General features: G+C 33.6%; 1 protein-coding gene across 1 annotated transcript in view; it reads right to left on the reverse strand.

Annotated features, from left to right (window-relative positions):
• mlxipl (MLX interacting protein like) overlaps window positions 1–19,197 on the reverse strand; it is a 41,279-nt gene that overhangs the window by 13,651 nt on the left and 8,431 nt on the right. Inside the window, exons 5-8 of the mRNA XM_039661538.2 lie at window positions 18,895–18,933; window positions 9,934–10,108; window positions 6,966–7,046; window positions 1,301–1,452 (exon numbers count right to left, since the gene is read on the reverse strand). Coding sequence (XP_039517472.2) covers window positions 1,301–1,452; window positions 6,966–7,046; window positions 9,934–10,108; window positions 18,895–18,933 — 447 coding nt within the window. The remainder of the gene's footprint in view (window positions 1–1,300; window positions 1,453–6,965; window positions 7,047–9,933; window positions 10,109–18,894; window positions 18,934–19,197) is intronic.

The following is a 19,197-nucleotide window of genomic DNA, read 5'->3' on the forward strand; positions in this document are numbered from 1 at the left end:
GAAATATAATATACTTATTTATTTCTATTTTTATTTAATTTATTATTTTAGTTTTTTGTATACTATGTATGAAATGTATACTATGCTTTTAAACACGCGAGTATGATATAATTAATATAATACAATATAATAATTAGCATGGTGGAGTGGTACACATTTCAACATTAAAATCTTGAAAATAAAATAAATAAAATTAAAAAATGTAAGATATTAAAAACAAGATATTGTTTTTAGACACTATATATAACAAGATATTATATATATATATGAAGAGTTCAGATGCAAAAGCCTCTAAATGCCATTTGAAATTTTCTTCTTTAATGATGATTTTTATCAAACTTGTATATTTAAGTTCAGTAATTTCACTTAAATAACAATTAATAGGTAATTATCATTGCCATTTAAGTGAAATTACTGAACTTAAATATACAAGCTTGATAAAAATGATCATTCTAGAAGAAAATTTCAAATGGCACTTAGAGGCTTTTGCATCTGAACTCTTCATATATATATATATATATATATATATATATATATTTTTTTTTTTTTTTCAGCTGAGATAGGAGGCAAAAAATTACAAATTGAAATTATTTGAATTTAGTTTGTCTTATAAATTTTGGGAAATGTATTGAATTTATGTGAAATCTCATGAGATTTAAAGTCTAAAGCATGGCACACATTTCAACAGCAAAATGTTTAAATAAATAAATATTAAATATATTGTTGTAATAATTTCATTTAATTCTTAATATAATTTTTTATTTAATTATTAATTAAATATTATTAATTAAATATATATATATATATATATACACTTTTAATATATTTCAATGTTAAAATGTATACTATGCTTATATCCATGTTAATAAAATATAATTAATATAATACAATATAATAATTAGCATGGTTAAACGAGTGGTACACATTTCAATATTAAAATCTAAAAAATAAAATACATAACATTTAAATATTTTAAGATATTAAAAAAAGTGAAACTTGAAAATTACAATATCGTGCAATTTCAGTAATTCAACTTAAAAGGTGAAACGGTAATATATATATAATATATTATATAGACTCATTACATGCAAAGTGAGATATTTCAAGCCTTTATTAGTTATAATTTTGATGATTATGGTTTACAGCGAACATTTCCAAACTTAAAAGGTTTACTCTGGTCAATTACTGAAATGAAATGAACTTTTGCACCATATTCTAATTTTTCGAGTTTCACCTGTACACAGACATACAGTATATATATATATATATATATGTTGTTGACAAGTGCATCGGTGCGCACCTGTGTGAGCAGGGGTCCGGTGTGTATCATCTGACTGGTGATGGCAGAGGAAGGAGTGGACAGAAACGCCCCGCTGGACGCACTCTCGAAGAAGCTGCAATCTGAGTACCCCACGTGCTCCGGCGCTGGCCCGCGCAAACTCATGAAGATATCTACAAAGCAATGAGAACACGCTTCATCCGGACAGTTTAGGATTCTTCCATTCAATTCTCATTTATTCACAACACACATCGTTTCAAAGCAGCTTTACATTAAATACATGAGACCACATTATAATAAACTTATTTATTTCTATTTTTATTTAATTTATAATTGTATTTTTTTGAATACTATGTATGAAATCAAATGTTTACTATGCTTTTAATCACGTTAGTATAATATAATTAATATAATACAATATAATAATTATTATATTATGCATATATATTTTAGCTGAAATAGGAGGCAAAAAAAAATTACAAAATTATCTGAATTTAGTTTATCTTGTAAATTTGGGGAAATGTATTGAATTTATGTGAAATCTCATGAGGTTAATAGTCTAAAGCATGATACAAATTCCACTCGCAAAATGTTTAAATAAATAAATATTAGATATAATATTTTTATAATAATTTAATTTAATTCTTAATATATATTTTTATTTAATTATTAAAAAAAAATAATATAATTTTTTTTAAATATATTTTAATGTTCAAATGTATACTTATGTATGCTTATATCCATGTTAATAAAATATAATTAATACAGTGATCTTTACAGTGATCAGAGAGGTAAATGCCGAAGTTATGTATTTCAGAAATGTACACAAGTCACAGTTAGCAAAAAACGTATCAAAATTTAATGCAGAAACAATGAGCTCATTGATTGTTTGTTAACGAGTGATTACGACATTTAATATCTTGCTACTTTTAAAAATAAATCCGACAAATCAAGCATCACTACTACCTTTGCTTTGCATATACTTACGGCTAATGAGCTAAAACACTCCAAATCACAAACATGACTCACATTTTCTTCAGAAATATCCACTTCTAATGAAGAGACACAGCTTCTACTCCATCTCCACTACAAGCAAGAGTCCATGCAACATCATGCTTTAGTCTCTCGCAGTATCTAAACTATTGCCCTAGTCCTGCCAAACCAATCATGATACCCGCTATAAAGGCATTTTCCACCTCGGATGATGATGTGGGCTTCATTCGGGCGTTTAACAACCGGGTCACATGACGCTCACTCACATCCAGTGTTGACATCAGTGAGAAACCTGGCAGTGCCACAATGAGTGAGACGGACCGACAGCACGTCCTCGTGACTGAGTCCTGCCAGCTGACCATAGCAGGAACATGACAGTCACACACACACACACACACACACACACACACACACTGCTGAAGTCTATTACAGAGGCCTTGATCCAGAAAACATCCAGATACCTGCTAGTAGGGTTGTGCGTCTGCAATATAATATCACACACACACACACACACACACACACACACACACACACACTCAGTCCTGCCAGCTGACCACAGCAGACACTGCCAGGAACATAATAGTCTCTCTTTCTGTCACACACACACACACACACTGCTGATGTCCATTACAGAGGCCTTGATCCAAAAAACATCCAGATATCTGCTATTAGGGTTGTGGGTCTGTGTTAATATCATATCACACACACACACACACACACACACACCAGAGTTTCCGCTAGAAAAAAATGGCGCCGGTCACTTTGGTTTAGTTTAACGGACATTTTGATGATATACCGGTCAAATATCGCCTCTTAATTAGTCAAGTTGAGGAAAACTGAAGGCAGGCTATGTAACTTAAAGGGTACATATCATGCTTTTAAATCATTCATATTTACATCTAAATCATACCGTTGTGGTCTATATAAAGCATAACTGCAATGCTTGGGTCTGAATTCCTCATTATTATAGCTCCACAAGCCCTTTTTCTGATGTGCGTCTGTGAGCGACCCGTTTCGAAGCGGCCCCTTTACATAAAAAGGAGATGCGTCACACCCCGCCCGCTCTCCAGGTCACGGTCGGTTCAACTCCCCACGTTCGGCCATTATTGTAGTTTGATTAGAGATATCCGATTATATACGATACCTTCAAAGAACATTTTTAGTCACTCGTTAACAAAATATCAACAACAGAAGACTTGTCCATCAAGCCTTACGTATTCCAGCCAGAGCGAGCGAGTCGATAAAGACGACGACGAACCTGCAGAACAACCTCTTCATCATATGGATGTATTGGTATGCGAGTTAACCGTTTTGTGTTATTAGTGAAAGTCGACTATTTCTCTTGTTAAAACAAGCACACCGACAAGATAAATGACTACGGTCTAATCTTACCACAAACAATCTGCATTGATAATATTATACGTTTAGAAAAGCATCATTGATGAAACTCAAGAACAATAATACTGCAGACGTGTAACAGCAGCGAAGTAGATCCATGCAATCCTCGGGGAGCCGATGTTGCAAGGCATCTATCAGATGTTGAACATAGCGTTCCCTGGCTTTTTTGAAAGCTTGAATAGCGGTCGCTTGAATTGGTCACTTTGACATCCTTGTAGCCTATGTGTGCCGTCTTTAACCCTTGTGCTGCATTAGATTTTTAACACCGTTGAGTGCATTAAGGACCAAAAATGGCCACATATTAAACATTGCCTAAAATATTATATATTATTATTATTTTCCACTTTTACCAAGTTAAATCTTTTAACCAGCATCAGTCCTCATCATAACTACCAAAAATGTATTCAATTTCAGGATTTTAACCCTTTAATTACCAGTTTTGTTTGCGAAACCATCGATTTGTATAAGAGGAAAAAACACAAAAATTCAATTATTTTCAATAAACTAAATGCAAAGAGAAAACTTTAGATTTGGATTATCACAGTCCCACTTTGCAAAAAATCCCACTTGGCGCGTTAGAGACCAAAAATGGCCACCTATTAAACATTGCCTATTGCCTAAAATAAGGTGCATTTGCACCCATAGGGAATAAATATGTAGTGACGTCATCTGGTGGAATACACTATATAATGCAAATATAATGCTTTTGCTTCAAAATGAAAGGATGTTTGTGCAAAAATCATGTTTCATGTATTACTGACAGCCTCAGATTTAAACAACGTTTTAATGGGTTTCAATGGGCCATTTATGGTGCTGAGTGTTACTATTTGATCTACACAGTGTGTGTGTTATACATATTTTGCAAAATGGGATCACATTTTTTACATGTATCCAAAAAGTCACAATTTTGCCAAATTTCATACCATTTGCATTAAAACAGCCAAAATGGTCAAAGAAATTAAACTGCAAAAGACCAAAAATGTCCCTAATGCAGCATAAGGGTTAATTTCATTCAAACGGTAGAGCCTGTTGCTTTATAACATAGCCAAAGGTCGTGTATTTTTGCTTTATACATTTTACGCTTATTCTCTGATTCAGATTGTGTTAGGGGGCGGGATTATTAGGCAATTTTAATCGGACAATTTGACCGGAGAGATTTAATTTTGTCGGATATTTCCTTTTTTTCCCGGCCAATGTCCGGTAATTACCGTACAACGGAAACCCTGACACACACACACACACACACACACTGCTGATGTCCATTACAGAGGCCTTGATCCAAAAAAACATCCAGATATCTGCTATTAGGGTTGTGGGTCTGTGTTAAAATCATATCATATCACACACACACACACACAAACACACACACGGTGGTGTTACGTTCCTTAATGAATCGGCATTTTTTTTAATCAATGATTCAATGCTCCCTTTATATGGAAAATATCTTGAATGTAACTCGACACCGTTGCCTCATTTAGTATACACGGTTCTATGAATATACAAATGAGCCCCGCCTACACTCCCTCACTCAGATCTCCACTGGTTGACGATCGCACGTTGATTACGAGGTCATTTGTGACGTCAGAAACACCAGCGATTTCAAAGCGTGTTTTTGAAACTGTCTTTGGTTCAATACTGGAAAATACTCAGCAATGCTGTCCACTTATCAACTTACACATGGTGTGTCTTAAAGCAGATTAAAAACACCACATACACACACAGATAAAAACTGGATTTGCACCACAGGGGGAATTATTTTTTATTTTTTTAGTATGTAGATTGGTCTAATTTTTTACCAAAATGTAAGACTGATTAGTCTTAACTCACTGCCAAAAAAAGAAAAAGCTTGTCAGTGTGCAAAAGATGTTCAATCAAAATGAGGCTGATTTTAATTTCGTCCTGAAACACTGCATTAAAAGTAAATATATTTGCCAAAATTGCAATTTAAATCCAAAAAATCTTGTATTATGTCCATATTGCTCAGCCCTATGGTATATTATTATTATTTACACTAACAGAAGATACATTGGTACATGATTGAGTGAATGTTGTGCTAAAGTAAACTCTTCTGATCACATGCTACTTCCACTCTTTCACCTCTACACGACCCCGGCAATGAGGAAGTTATCCAATAGTAGTCATCAACGCTACTTGGAAACAAAGTATCTACAAGTAAACAGTAAATTTGCCACCTATTTCTTTTGCATTTGTAATTAATACAAATTCGGTAACACTTTATTTTACATGTTACACGTACTTACCATAGCAATAACTGTAAAATATGCATTTTACATGCAACTCACCCTCAACTAAAGCCTAATCCTGCACTAACCCTATAGTAAGTACGTGTAGTTAATTAATATCACTCAGAACTTAAATATATAATCACACTTTAACAATGACACTTTAAAATAAAGTGCAACCACAAATTTTTTTTAAAAATATAGGAAAAAATATGAGATAGGAGGATTTTTTTAATGTCGTCTTTTTACAATTATTGTCTAGTGCAAATATTTTGTTTTTCCCCAAGAAACATCGCGTTCGCTAGCAAAGCCTACACATACACAAACGTTCTTGGAGGAAACGCAAAAGCATTAAAATATTTTTTCATTACCAAGTCCCTTTATTTATTATACATGTTCATATTAATCACTAAAAATAATTTAAAATAATATATGATATATTCAATATGAGTCACTATATTCAGTTTGAATTTCGTATTAGCAATCGAATTACAGATAAAACGTATTGTTCATAAATATCAATCAATGAACGATGATTGAATTTTCTTTAATCGAGTTATTTTATTATATTATTTATATATCTTTATGAATAAGAATATATGATATATGATATGACATTACTATATTATGATATATATTTAATTATATTAATGTAATTAAATTAAAATTATATTAATGTTAATGTATTCAGTTCATATTTAATTATATTTATTATTTATTAACCGATAAAATCATTTGTTCATAAATATTAATGAATATATTAATATGAAACAATGATTTTTTTTTATTTATTTGTATGAATATTAAGCAAAAAAAATTATAATGAAAAAAATGTATAAAATAACTATTATATTATGCATAGTATTTAATTGTATATTCTATTCAATATATAGTAATTACATTAATATTAAAAAGCATATTGTTCATGAATATTAATTAATATACTGAAAAATTATATATTTTTTTAAAATGATATTAATCCCTATATTTAATTCCTATTATATTTCTTATTAGAGTAATAAAGACTGATCACTGATGTTCATTAAACTTACCTGGTATATCCATCAGGTCATCCAAGCTGGGCTGCAGTGGAGTCAACCCAGGCTGGATCATGTCTGCGTTACTGGTGTAAACTGAGACCACAGGAGAGAAACTGTAAGTGTGTGTGTGTGTGTGTGTTTGAAGGAGTTTGTGCATTGATTATTATAAGGTTCCTTGTTTTAGGGTGTGGCGTCCTTCCTGAATGCATTTTATAAACTCATGTGACTAAATTCTCCATCGCTAAAAGCTCTCATTTATAAAATCCTAAATTAAAACACTTTAATTTAAGATTAGCAAAGATGATCTACCACTGAAAGATGCATTGTTAAATTAGCCTTTCGATTAAAAAGCTTAACAACACTAAGATGCAGTGAAGAACTAAATGAATTTGTTCAGTCAAAGGATCTGTTTGAAATGTCAATGTTGCTGAGATCCACAAAGCTATGGAAGTTTGTTTCCACCTCAGAATAAAACATTTAAAAATGATAATTGCTTTTTATCTTTTAACTTTTTATCTCACAAATGCAAGTTTACATCTCAAAATTCTAACTTTATTTCTCACAAATGCAAGATATAAAATCAGAATTGCATGATAAAGTTGCTCGCCGTTGCGTGTTGTAAAGTCCGATTCAAAGGGAACAAAGACTTTTTCCTCAATTGCATATTTAAATCTCACAATTCTGATTAACACGTAATTGCAACTTTATATCATGCAATTCGGACTTAAAATCTCCCGATTGTGTGTTATAAAGTCAGAATTGCGAGACATTAACATGCAATTACTTTGTAGTTTATTTCTCAAAATTGCGAGTTTATATCACGCAATTCTGTCTGTAAACTCTCAGATGCAATTCTCAGATAAAAAGTCACAATTACCTTTTTTATTTTCAATTCTGTGTCGGAAACAAGCTTCCATACAAAGCTGATCTCGCATAAAAGCGCTTAAAAAAATAGTTCATATAATAACAAACAATATGGTCATAATTTCATTTAATTGCATGTCATTTCAATTCTTCAACAAAAAGTGAGCAACAAAACCCTCATGAGACTTTGCTTCAGCAGAGACTGTGATTGGATGACTGGACTAACCAGCTGACCAATCGCATCACAGCATCTCAGGTTTTTTTTTTTTTGCAAACCATGTCTATCCTTTTTTTTATTGCATATAAATATCTACGGTTGAGTTATTATTATTAAGCATATATTGTTGCTTTTTAACTGAGAGAGAAACTCTTTTTTTATTGGCCAAACAGCAATAAGAACATGCCTTTTCCAATTTGAAAAATGAAAGAAATCAAATTATTTAAAAAAAAAATATTTAGAATGATTTGCTTTCTTTCGTTTTTCAAATGATACAATTTTAAAAAATGTTGTTTTTCAAGCAATAAGATCACGCCTTATCCAATTTGAAAAGAAAAAAGAATTCTAAAGTGTCACATGACAACAAAGTGTAACTGAAAATGTAGCAAAATAAATGAAATATTACTTAAACATTTGTTTCGCGCTAGGAAAACCAACGTATTGACCTTATTTTACACTAGGGATGTGCCGGTATCAAATTTTCATGCTGCGGTTAATTGATTGAGCTTTTATCACGGTATACGGTATTATCACGATATTTTAATGAAATTATATTTTAATGCTCAAGAAAAACAGATGCATTGTGGGTCTCTAAAAAATGTGTAATTGTGATTTTCAAAACATATGGTAACTAAACCAAATTGTTTAAAGTTTAGTGACACATGCTACAATGACTGGTAGGTTACTGTTTGTATTATTCAATTAAATGATTGGATTTGATTTCTTAATTCTTAATTCTTAATTAATTCAATATTGACTCATTTGGATAAATATTAGGTATGCCCCAGTCTGTTAATGTTTCTCAAGAAAGAAAAAAAAACTCACATAATGCTGTAAACATACAGAGAGAAATGAAATATAATATTTAGCAAAATACTCCTTGCTATTTTTTTTCTAGTCAGCTAATGTGCTGGTCATTAAATTGCTTTCCTGAGGTAAATGTAACGTTTTGTGACACAACTGTTCTCCTGCAGTGTTACTGACCTTTTTCCGTGTTTGAAAACACTGATTGATCGTTATTATGTACAAGTAAATATACCTTTCGGTAAGTTGTACTGTATCTTTAAATAAAAACGAAAGTAATATGATGATCGGTTTACTTGAACTGAGGAGCAACGATCTGTGATCAGAACCTAAGAGCTGATTTATCAACTTCGATTTATCAATAACAACTTTCATATCAAAAGTAACCTGCTCTGTCTAGTCTGTTGGTGTCCGTGTCCTCTTTGCTCTGTGATTTTTCTCTGTGGGAGAGCGTGGGAAAAGTGTGAAATGCGTTAAGCGCCTTTCAGACAGGATGCGGAATGCGCGACGCTGGCCGTTTGGTTCAACGTTGCCCTTCAGATACAACGCGATTTGCCATTTTACAAATAAAAAGTTTAACTATTTTGAACTTTAACACCGGCGTGGTCGTGCAGGTCGACGCAGCAACAAAACACCCCTGCGCGTCGCGCGCGTATTCCGCGTCCTGTCTGAAAGTCTCAATCTTGAGTCTCAAGCGGAATGTCTGAGAGTTGGCAGCCCTGCGGGGATAAATCGTCGGGAGCGTTCCGCCATGCTTCTACTCCATGTGAGGATTGTTTACATTAGACTAGTGCGCATTGTCGCATGCACACAGTGCTTACATGTGGGGATTGTTTACATCAGAGTGCGCGCGTGTTGTGCGCAGCACGCAGTGTTTGAGCGGTTGAAGGAAAATAAGCAGCTAATGCGTGCTCTAAAAGTCTAAATTCGAATCTATTATTTTTCACGGTATTTTGAAGAGCCCGCGATAACAATATCGTGCATATTCATTACCGCGATTTATCGCATTACCGAATATCGGCACATGTCTATTTTACACTACGTATCCATAACACAAAATCCAACGGGAAACACTGCATCACTTCATGGACTCACTGTTTTGGCGCTCTCCCATCCAGGGACTGGGTTTCTGGGTCATGGTGAACAGTGTGTCTGAGATGTCCGACAGAAAGCAATCCAAGTCAAACATGTGCACTTCCTCTGATGCCGTCTCCGGCTCGGGATAAATCTGGCTGGTCCACTTCTCCAGTCCCGTCCTGCTGATGGGACTCTGTGGAGAACACACGTGATTAGAGGGATCATTCAGGTCTGGAGGATGAAGCTCACACTGAACTTCATGTTAATGCTAGAGGTTTGATCATATCACTAACACTAAGAGCAATGAATGTAAGTCAAAAACCCATTTTTAGTCATACCTAGAAACAAATCCTGGTCAAATAGGTTATATGTAGAATTGGTTCAAAGTTAGAGTTGGAAACATCTTGAAAAGAAAATTCTTTTTCCATACAAAGTATTAGGCCAATACATTTTATCACACATATTTCATTATTTTGATATGTGCATTGCATTGCTTGTTTCCACATCTCCATACGGCTGAACATGTTTAACACCAATAACTGAATTATAACTTGTCTCATTTATAAAACTGTGCATAGGATCCTTACTAAAAGTGTATGTGAGGCCCAAAAGCCAAATAAATAAATATAATTTTAATATTTATACATATAAAACTGTGCAAAAATTCCCTTTATAAATCCCAGTCAGTGGAAGATTGTGCGCCCCGAAATATCCATATATGAGCTTACTATGTTGTTTTACTACAGATCCTCATCTGCATCTCATTTGCATATGCATATTCATCCGCGTGATATGTACAAGTCATTAGGAAAATATGAGATACGGATGTGCCGTCACATTACATTGGTAAAAATCATTCAGTAGCCGATCCTTGCCTCGTTTTCGAATAAATAAATCAAATAGTATAAAATGCATTTCAGAGACAGCGTTTCTCAATCTTTCTTTTGCACTTGGCAAATAGTGTTTTGAATTGCTTTATATTTTGAATTGAAAGAGATGCATTATTTGATGAAAATATACACATTCTGAAAAATGCTGGGTTGTTTTAACCCAATTTTGGGTCAAATATGGACAAACTTAAACATTGGGTTATAAATGTAATTTAAAAACGTAACCCAATGGCATATTTTACCCCAAATTGGGTTAAAACAACCCAGCCTTTTTTTGAGTGTAATAGTTATTATAAAACATTAAAAAAGCATGCCACAGGAAAAGTGTTTCAGCACATCATAGCGCATAATAGTATTAAATATATACACTCTGAAAAATGCTGGGTTGTTTTAACTCAAGTTTGGGTCAAATATGGAGAAAACCCAACCGTTGGGTTAAGTTTTTTATTTAAATGTTTTACCAAATGGTTGTGTTTGTCTATATTTGACCCAAATTTGGGTTGAAACAAACCAGCATTTTTTAGAGTGTAACATCAAGAGTACCTATAATTAGCAAATGATTACGATCCAATTATCCAATCATTTCCTCGACTAAATGAAGCCATGCCCTACTTTTGCTTGTTAAAGGAGTAGTAGTGCTGGTTATTTACTCACTCCCGTGTCATCCAAGATGTCCATGACTTTCTTTCTTCAGTCGAAAAGAAATGAAGGTTTTTGATGAAAACATTCCAGGATTTTCTCCATATAATGGACTTCAATGGGGTCCAAACGGTTCAAGGTCCAAACGAGGCTTTAAAGGGCTTTAAACGACACCAGACGATGAATAAGGGTCTTATCAAGCGAAATGATCGCTCATTTCATTTAAAAAAAAAATAAAAAAGTTTAAGTTTTATAAGCTCAAATGCTCGCCTTGTTCTGTTCTGTGATGCGCGTTCGTGACTCTCCTGTTCGAACTCGTTCATCAAAATGAACGAATCTTTTTTCGAGTCAGATAAGACCCTTATTCATCGTCTGGAATCGTTTAAAGCCCTTTGTTTGAACAGTTTGCACTGAAACTGTCTTTTGGACCTTGAACCATTTGGTCCCCATTGAAGTCCATTATATGGAGAAAATCCTGGAATGTTTTCATCAAAAATCTTCATTTCTTTTCGACTGAAGAAAGAAAGACAAGGACATCTTGGATGACATGGGGGCGAGTAAATTATCCGCAAAAGTTTTTTAAAGTGAACTACTCCTTTAACTCAGATATACGTCACAACAGGGAAGAAAAGACGACCACAGTTCACATTTCATGCCAACTTCACCCAATCCAACCCATCTGGTCTAGAAGACATCAGCTATTAATCATTTCAGAAGTTTTACATTTTTAATTTTTTTGCACTGACGAATCATTCACAACAATAAACCCAGAAACGTGCATTACGGTTGACTTAAACACAAATTTCCAAAGCGGTTACACACTCAGATTTGACATCTTACTCACGGATTTCATTGGGAGAATCCCATCTGCAAGTGTTATGCCTGGAGAGTCTTGCTGATATTTCTACTGATGTTCGGCATATTTATAATAAAACCCACAATCAGACGACAGCGTCAATGATTGCGTCTTCCCTACGTTCTGTCTTACGCACAAAGGTGGCAAATTATAGTATTGGTTTGTGAGCAGGATTGATGTGTGTGTCCATACGTGTGATGTGTTAACGACAACAAGCGTGTAATAGACAGGAACCCCGGCCCGATCCCATTATGCTTTCATTTCTCGGTCTTTTTCCCCCAGGTTTCTCCGTATCATTGAAGGACGAGCCGGTCTTTTGTTCCTGACCCAGTTCCCGCGGTCACACACTCACGTGTGGAGGACAAACGCAAAACCACTGCCTTCTAATGGCCCGATGACACACTGCACCTCAACACCAGACGGACACGCGGAGGGCCTAGTTGTAAAACACATGGATTAAAACTTTCCAAACAAAATGAGAATATGGTGCAAAAGTTCACTAATTCAACTTAAAAGGTGAAACTAATATAATATATAGACTCATATTCAAAGTGAGATATTTCAAGCCTTTATTTGTTATAATCTTGATTACAGATATGAAAATCTTTTCACAATATTCTAATTTTTAATTTGGGGTTTTCATAAGCTGTAAGTCATAATCATCAAAATTATAACAAATAAAGGCTTGAAATATCTCACTTTACTTGTAATGAGTCTTGCATATATTTTTTTATTAGATCAGATAACATTTTAATCTGTCATATGGTCATGTTACAATGTGCTCCACCTATGGGGCATGTTGTCACATTTCACTTCTCTGAACTCTCTCAAAAGACGCTTTTCCCACTTCTGTGAACAACTCCTACAGTTTTATTTCACTGGAATAAATACATTTTTATAAATAATGCATTTTAGTAATCAAAAATATTCCGGCCTGTAATTCGAACCGTAATGCATGCAGTGACATCGCCGCTCAGGATTGGTCACTTGCCAGTCGTTATCATAAACTAGGGCTGTATTCAACCAAAGAAATCCTTAGTCGACCAAAGTCGAGTCCTGCTCGACGATTAGTCGACTAAAAAAAAAACAAAAAAAAAAAAACGTGATATTTTGATTAAACATTTTTTAAACAATTGTCATTGAGCATTTATAAAACAACAACGAAAAAACATCACAAATAAATAAAACTATAATAATAATATAATTCTTTGAAAATTAAGTGATTTTTTAACTGCAAAAAGTGAACAGCTCTGTCCTAGGTCTATAGTAACAGTCACAATCGCGCACCTGACCACACCACACGCTGCAAAAAATATCTGCCACTGTGCCACATAATGAAAGATCCCAACAAAAACTCTCGTTTATACAGGCTTTATATTCTTCTTTACTTTCAAAGCTATGGGTTAACTTTAGTCCTGACGATCAAGGCGTTTTAAACAACACTCAAAAAAACCCAAATAACTTAAAAACAATCCTATAATAGGCTGTACCGCGTATAGGTTTATTTTCGTTTTGTTGCATTATTTAGGCTATTTTCAAATGCGTCAAGTGTACAAATAAAAACGAAAACATTAAGAAAACACAATCTATTGAGTCAGCATGATATAGCCGTTAAAAGGCTGCTCACGTCTTTTGCGCGCTCAAGTTCGATTTTAAATGTAGGCGCGCGACTTGCGCGCTCATAATGGCAACGCGATCGCCTCCCTCCACAGTCTTGTCGTCTTTGTTTTAAAATGCAGCCAGACAAAAGATTTATATTTCCTGGACATTTTGTCGACTAAAGCCAAAACAAGCAGCGTTCTAACAGAATGAATACAGCATCCCTTACCGAGCGCGAGCAGTAGCGCAGCCAGCCACAGGTGCGGTTCCCGAGTGTATTATGTGTGTGCGCTAAACTGTGGCGCAGTTACAAAAATAGCCTAAATTAAAGCATTTTAAAGTTGGGGACAAAACATAGGCTAATTATATTTAGAATACAGTAATAAATAACTGATTATAAATGAATAAATATCAAGGAGTAAGTCATTGAAAAATTCCTTCTATTGGTAAAAAAAAAAAAAAAAAAAAATGCAACTGGTCGACCAATAAGAATGTCAGTCGACCACGACGGCATCGACCGATTAGTCGACTAAACGACTAAAGTTGACAGCCCTATCATAAACATCAACAACAACAAAAAAGCATTAACCCTCAGGTGCTCACACTTGTTATTTTCCCGGTCAAAAGTGACCGGGCACCTAAAAATTAAATTTCCTCCATCCCAGTAAAACCAATGCAATTTATTTTTGTTCTATAATATTTATTCTTTGTAATTTAGCATTTTGAGACAATTTGATTGAATTTAATAATATTTATGCAATATTTATGGTCTATTTTTGCCATGGAAAAATATATATTTTTTATATATACATATATTATTTTTTTCAAAAAAGTATTAATGCAGTATTTTAGTTTAATATAGAGTCTAGGCCTTCAGAAAAAAAAATATTTTTGAAGAAAATTAGCACCATCTGGTTACAATATAGAGAAAAATGCGTAGAATCATGGTGTAGCCACTAGATGGCGTGTCCAGCTCTCTATGGTGAAGCATGTGAATTCCCCAGATGTTTATGAACAGATTTTTTTTTTTTTGGTGGATTTGAATATGTAGTTGACAATCTCAAAAACGATTTTTATTAAAAAAATGTAAAAAAAAAAAAAAATAATAAAAATTTGTGAATTTGTAATGCATTTTAGTAATCAAAACTATTCCGGCCTGTAATTCGAACCGTAATGCATGCAGTGACATCGCCGCTCAGGATTAGTCACTTGCTTGTCGTTATCATAAACATCAAAAAAAAAAAAAAAAAAGCATTAACAAAAAAATATTTTGTCTTACATGTTTATCGTTTCGGAGTCACACTTGTTATCTTCCCGGTCAAAAGTGACCGGGCACCTAAAAATTAAATTTCCTCAATCCCAGTAAAACCAATGCAATTTATTTTTGTTCTATAATATTTATTCTTTGTAATTTAGTATTTTGAGACAATTTGATTGAATTTATTAATATTTATGCAATATTTACGGTCTATTTTTGCCATGGAAAAATATATATTTTTTTATATATATATATATATATATATTATTTTTTTCAAAAAAATATTAATGCAGTATTTTAGTTTAATATAGAGTCTAGGTCTTCAGAAAAAAAATATATTTTTGAAGAAAATTATCACCATCTGGTTACAGTATAGAGAAAAATGCGTAGAATCATGGTGTAACCTCTAGATGGCATGTACAGCTCTCTATGGAGAGGCATGTGAATTCCCCAGATGTTTATGAACACTTTTTTTTTTTTTTGGTGGATTTGAATATATAGTTGACAATCTCAAAAATGATTAAATAAAAAAAATTAAATAAAAATTTGTAAATTTGTAATGCATTTTAGTAATCAAAACTATTCCAGCCTGTAATTCGAACCGTAATGCATGCAGTGACATCGCCGCTCAGGATTGGTCACTTGCTTGTCGTTATCATAAACATCAACACAAAATAGCATTAAAGCTACACTGTGTGATTTTTACCTCCATCTAGTGGTGAAAAGGTATATGACCATCCAGTGAATATTAGTTTCTGTTCCTCTCAATTCCGATTTCGTTTAACTCCTACGGTGGCCAATGTAGTCCAATATTAACATGGCTTCCAGTTCGACCTCGTCCATGAGTTTTAACTCAAACGTAAACGTGAATTAACGGGTATGTCCCTCTTTGGCTAACGTACTTTCAAGATGGAGGGGCAACATGGCGACCGCTTACCCTTATGTATTTTCAATGGCACATTATACACTCACGAGAATACTTTATTACTTGAACGAAGTAAATATACATTAATGAGCACATACATTTTTGAAAGAACTAAGTGTTTTTAGCTAAGAATAAACTAAAAGAGTTACACAGTGTAGCTTTAACAATGTTTAAAATGGCACTACTTGTTAGATTAGGGTTAGAGAACATTCAAAAGTTTGCAATCGAATGTTGCCTAGAGATTCGTATAAACGAGAAAAAACATTGTGAACTTTAAGAGAACATTCAGAAATGATGTTTTCACAACTTAGCAAAACATTTTAGAGCGTTTTTGTTAAAATAACTACATTTTCAGCATCATTACTGCAGTCTTCAGTGTCACACAATCCTTTAGAAATCATTTATGGATTATTATCCGTGTTGAAAACATATTTTAGGACCTGTGATGAATAGAGAGAACTGGTACTAATGTCCTTCCTGTCACTTTTAACCGATTTAATGCTTTTTTTGTTTAAATCCGTCTGACCCAAGACTTTTCATCATTTGTGTACATTGTAAATACCTCAGTACAGTATATATTATAAATATAACAGCCATTCGGCGCCACGGCACAGTATTATCTGCAAGCGTCAGCACATTTATAGAAAAGCGAGGACTAATAAAAATGCATTTTAAAAGAAGTGCAGTGGATTCCCATCTTGCAGAATGTGGGTCAGATTTGATTAAACGCTGTTAAAGCCCGAATGCCCCGTCTAACAGAAGGAAAGATTAGCACTTTAGCCACTAAAACTCATTTCTCACCCTGTGACGCAGATAAACATGTGCATTCGCGCTTACTCACAAGGATGTTCTTTTTAGTTTTTCGGCTAAAAACCGAGGGCCGACTATTAATAGAAATGCACTGTGCAAACATGACCTGCACCGCTAACCTACTAAAGTAAACGCTACGCTACTCCAGCAGGTCAATGATTCACACCAGACCCATCACAGCTGCGCTACGGCCCATAGATGTGGAAGAGGCCTTCACACACTTCACACACACTCCCAATAACAGGAGAAATCACAGCTGTGGTCCAGAAGGTCATGTGAAATCAACCAAATTTCGGAAACTTCCCCGGCTCAAATTTGTTAATATTTTTTGGTTGCACTTTATTTTAAGGTGTCATTGTTACAGTGTCGTTATACAAAAATTAGAATATCATGCAAAAGTTAGTTTATTTCAGTAATTCAATATATTATAAAGACTCATTACATGCAAAGTGAGTCTATATATGTTATAATTGTGATGATTACACTGTAAAAAACTGTATTTTCAAGATTTGTTATCACATTTTTTCTTTTGTCAAATTAACTTAAATAATTTATTTAGTTCAGATAACTTATTATTTTGAGTTTCTGATGGTTAAATCAATCTCCTTCATTGTATTAACTCACTTTTTCCAGTTCAATCAACTTAAAATTTTAAGGCAACCAGGTTACTTACTTTTTTAAGTTAAACCAACAATATTTTTTTACAGTAGATATGAAAACCCCAAATTCAAAATTAGAATATTGTGAAAAGTTTTTCATATCTGTAATCCATAATCATCAACATTATAGCAAATAAAGGCTTGAAATATCTCACCTTGCATGTGATGAGTCTATATAATATATTAGTTTCACCTTTTAAGTTAAATTAATGAAATAATTTAACTTTTGCACAATATTCTCATTTTTCAAGTTCTACCTGTATATTGAAGTTCTGAGGGATATTAATTAAAAACATGTACTTACTATAGGGTTAGGGTAGGATTTGGTTGAGTTGCATGTAATTATGCATAATTTACTGTTATTAATGGTAAGTGCATGTAACATATCGTCGCCTTCCTAAAATAATTGCCCATGTCATTTTTTTTTCAGGTTTCTCAGAAAACACAAAAAACTGAACCGATAATTGAATATATGAAATTTATTGATAATGTCACTCAAAAAGGTTAGGGTTATGACATAAGATGACTATTGGCATCCTGGTAAAAATTGTCTTTTGACTTTGGCAAAATAAAAGTCACACTCTTGCCATAGGCCATTACACTACAGGGGTAGAATTGCATGAACTGGTTGAGTTTACCAGAGGAGGCTTTCATCACCATTTATGTTTGTCTTTAGTGCTGTAGAAAGACAAACAAATAGTGATGAAAGCCAAATTATTAAATGTCACGGATGTATATCGACTGAGTAATCCACTGTTTTGTGGAGGAGGCTCAAAATGACTGTTCACCTGAGATTTGGAGCCAAATTACAGGGGTGTAAAAATGACTTTAGAAAGATGGCAGCGTCATTATTTTAACTTTACACAGAGATTGCTAGGTATATTAGTCAAATCTGTTGACTTTAGCCATCTTTGTTGCATTTTATGCCAATGACGACAATTCAAAAAAAGGTAAAATGCACTTCTTGTGGTTTTTGCCTCAAGTTTGTATGCCTGTAACTCAAGAAGTATTAAATATATCTCAATATCCTTTTAGAATCTGGTTCTTAACACACTTTCCTATTGGTATCTATATTTTAAAGGCCGTCGATGGTTTAATCTCAGAGCTATGGACATGTTAATGTGGCCCTGTGAGTAATTTGTACACATTTTTAAGGGGGTGAGACATTTTGCATTCAGATGATACTCGTTTTCTCTTTAAGAGCAATATCTGAAGAACAAATAATGTTGAAACTAGAAATGAAACTCAACTCTTGTGATTTTTGCATGACCTGTGGCACCAGACGCAACTGAAAAAAACATTTATTGCATTAATACGGTGGGAAAGTTCCTCTGTGATCTTACCTTCTGTAGCATGCTCAGCAGATCTTTGTTCTTCTGAAGCTAAAAAAATAAAACAAAATAAAATAAATCAGAAATAGCAGTGCTTAAAATGATGAATCGTATCTTATCTTAGTGATATGGTCAATTTTTAGGATCTGGTTTTGTTCACTTTAAGATTTAATGGGCTTTCCTGTGCATATTGACCTTTGGGTTCTTGACCCCTAGGGTTTTGCAACAGTATCCCAACTGAGTGGGAAAAAGTGACTAGTTCCTTCAGAAACACAATCATATTAAACATATAGTTTTTAATGTTGTTTATGCGTC

The sequence above is a fragment of the Pimephales promelas genome, chromosome 4 (assembly GCF_988280905.1).
Source record: "Pimephales promelas chromosome 4, fPimPro1.hap1.1, whole genome shotgun sequence".
NCBI lineage: Eukaryota > Metazoa > Chordata > Actinopteri > Cypriniformes > Leuciscidae > Pimephales > Pimephales promelas.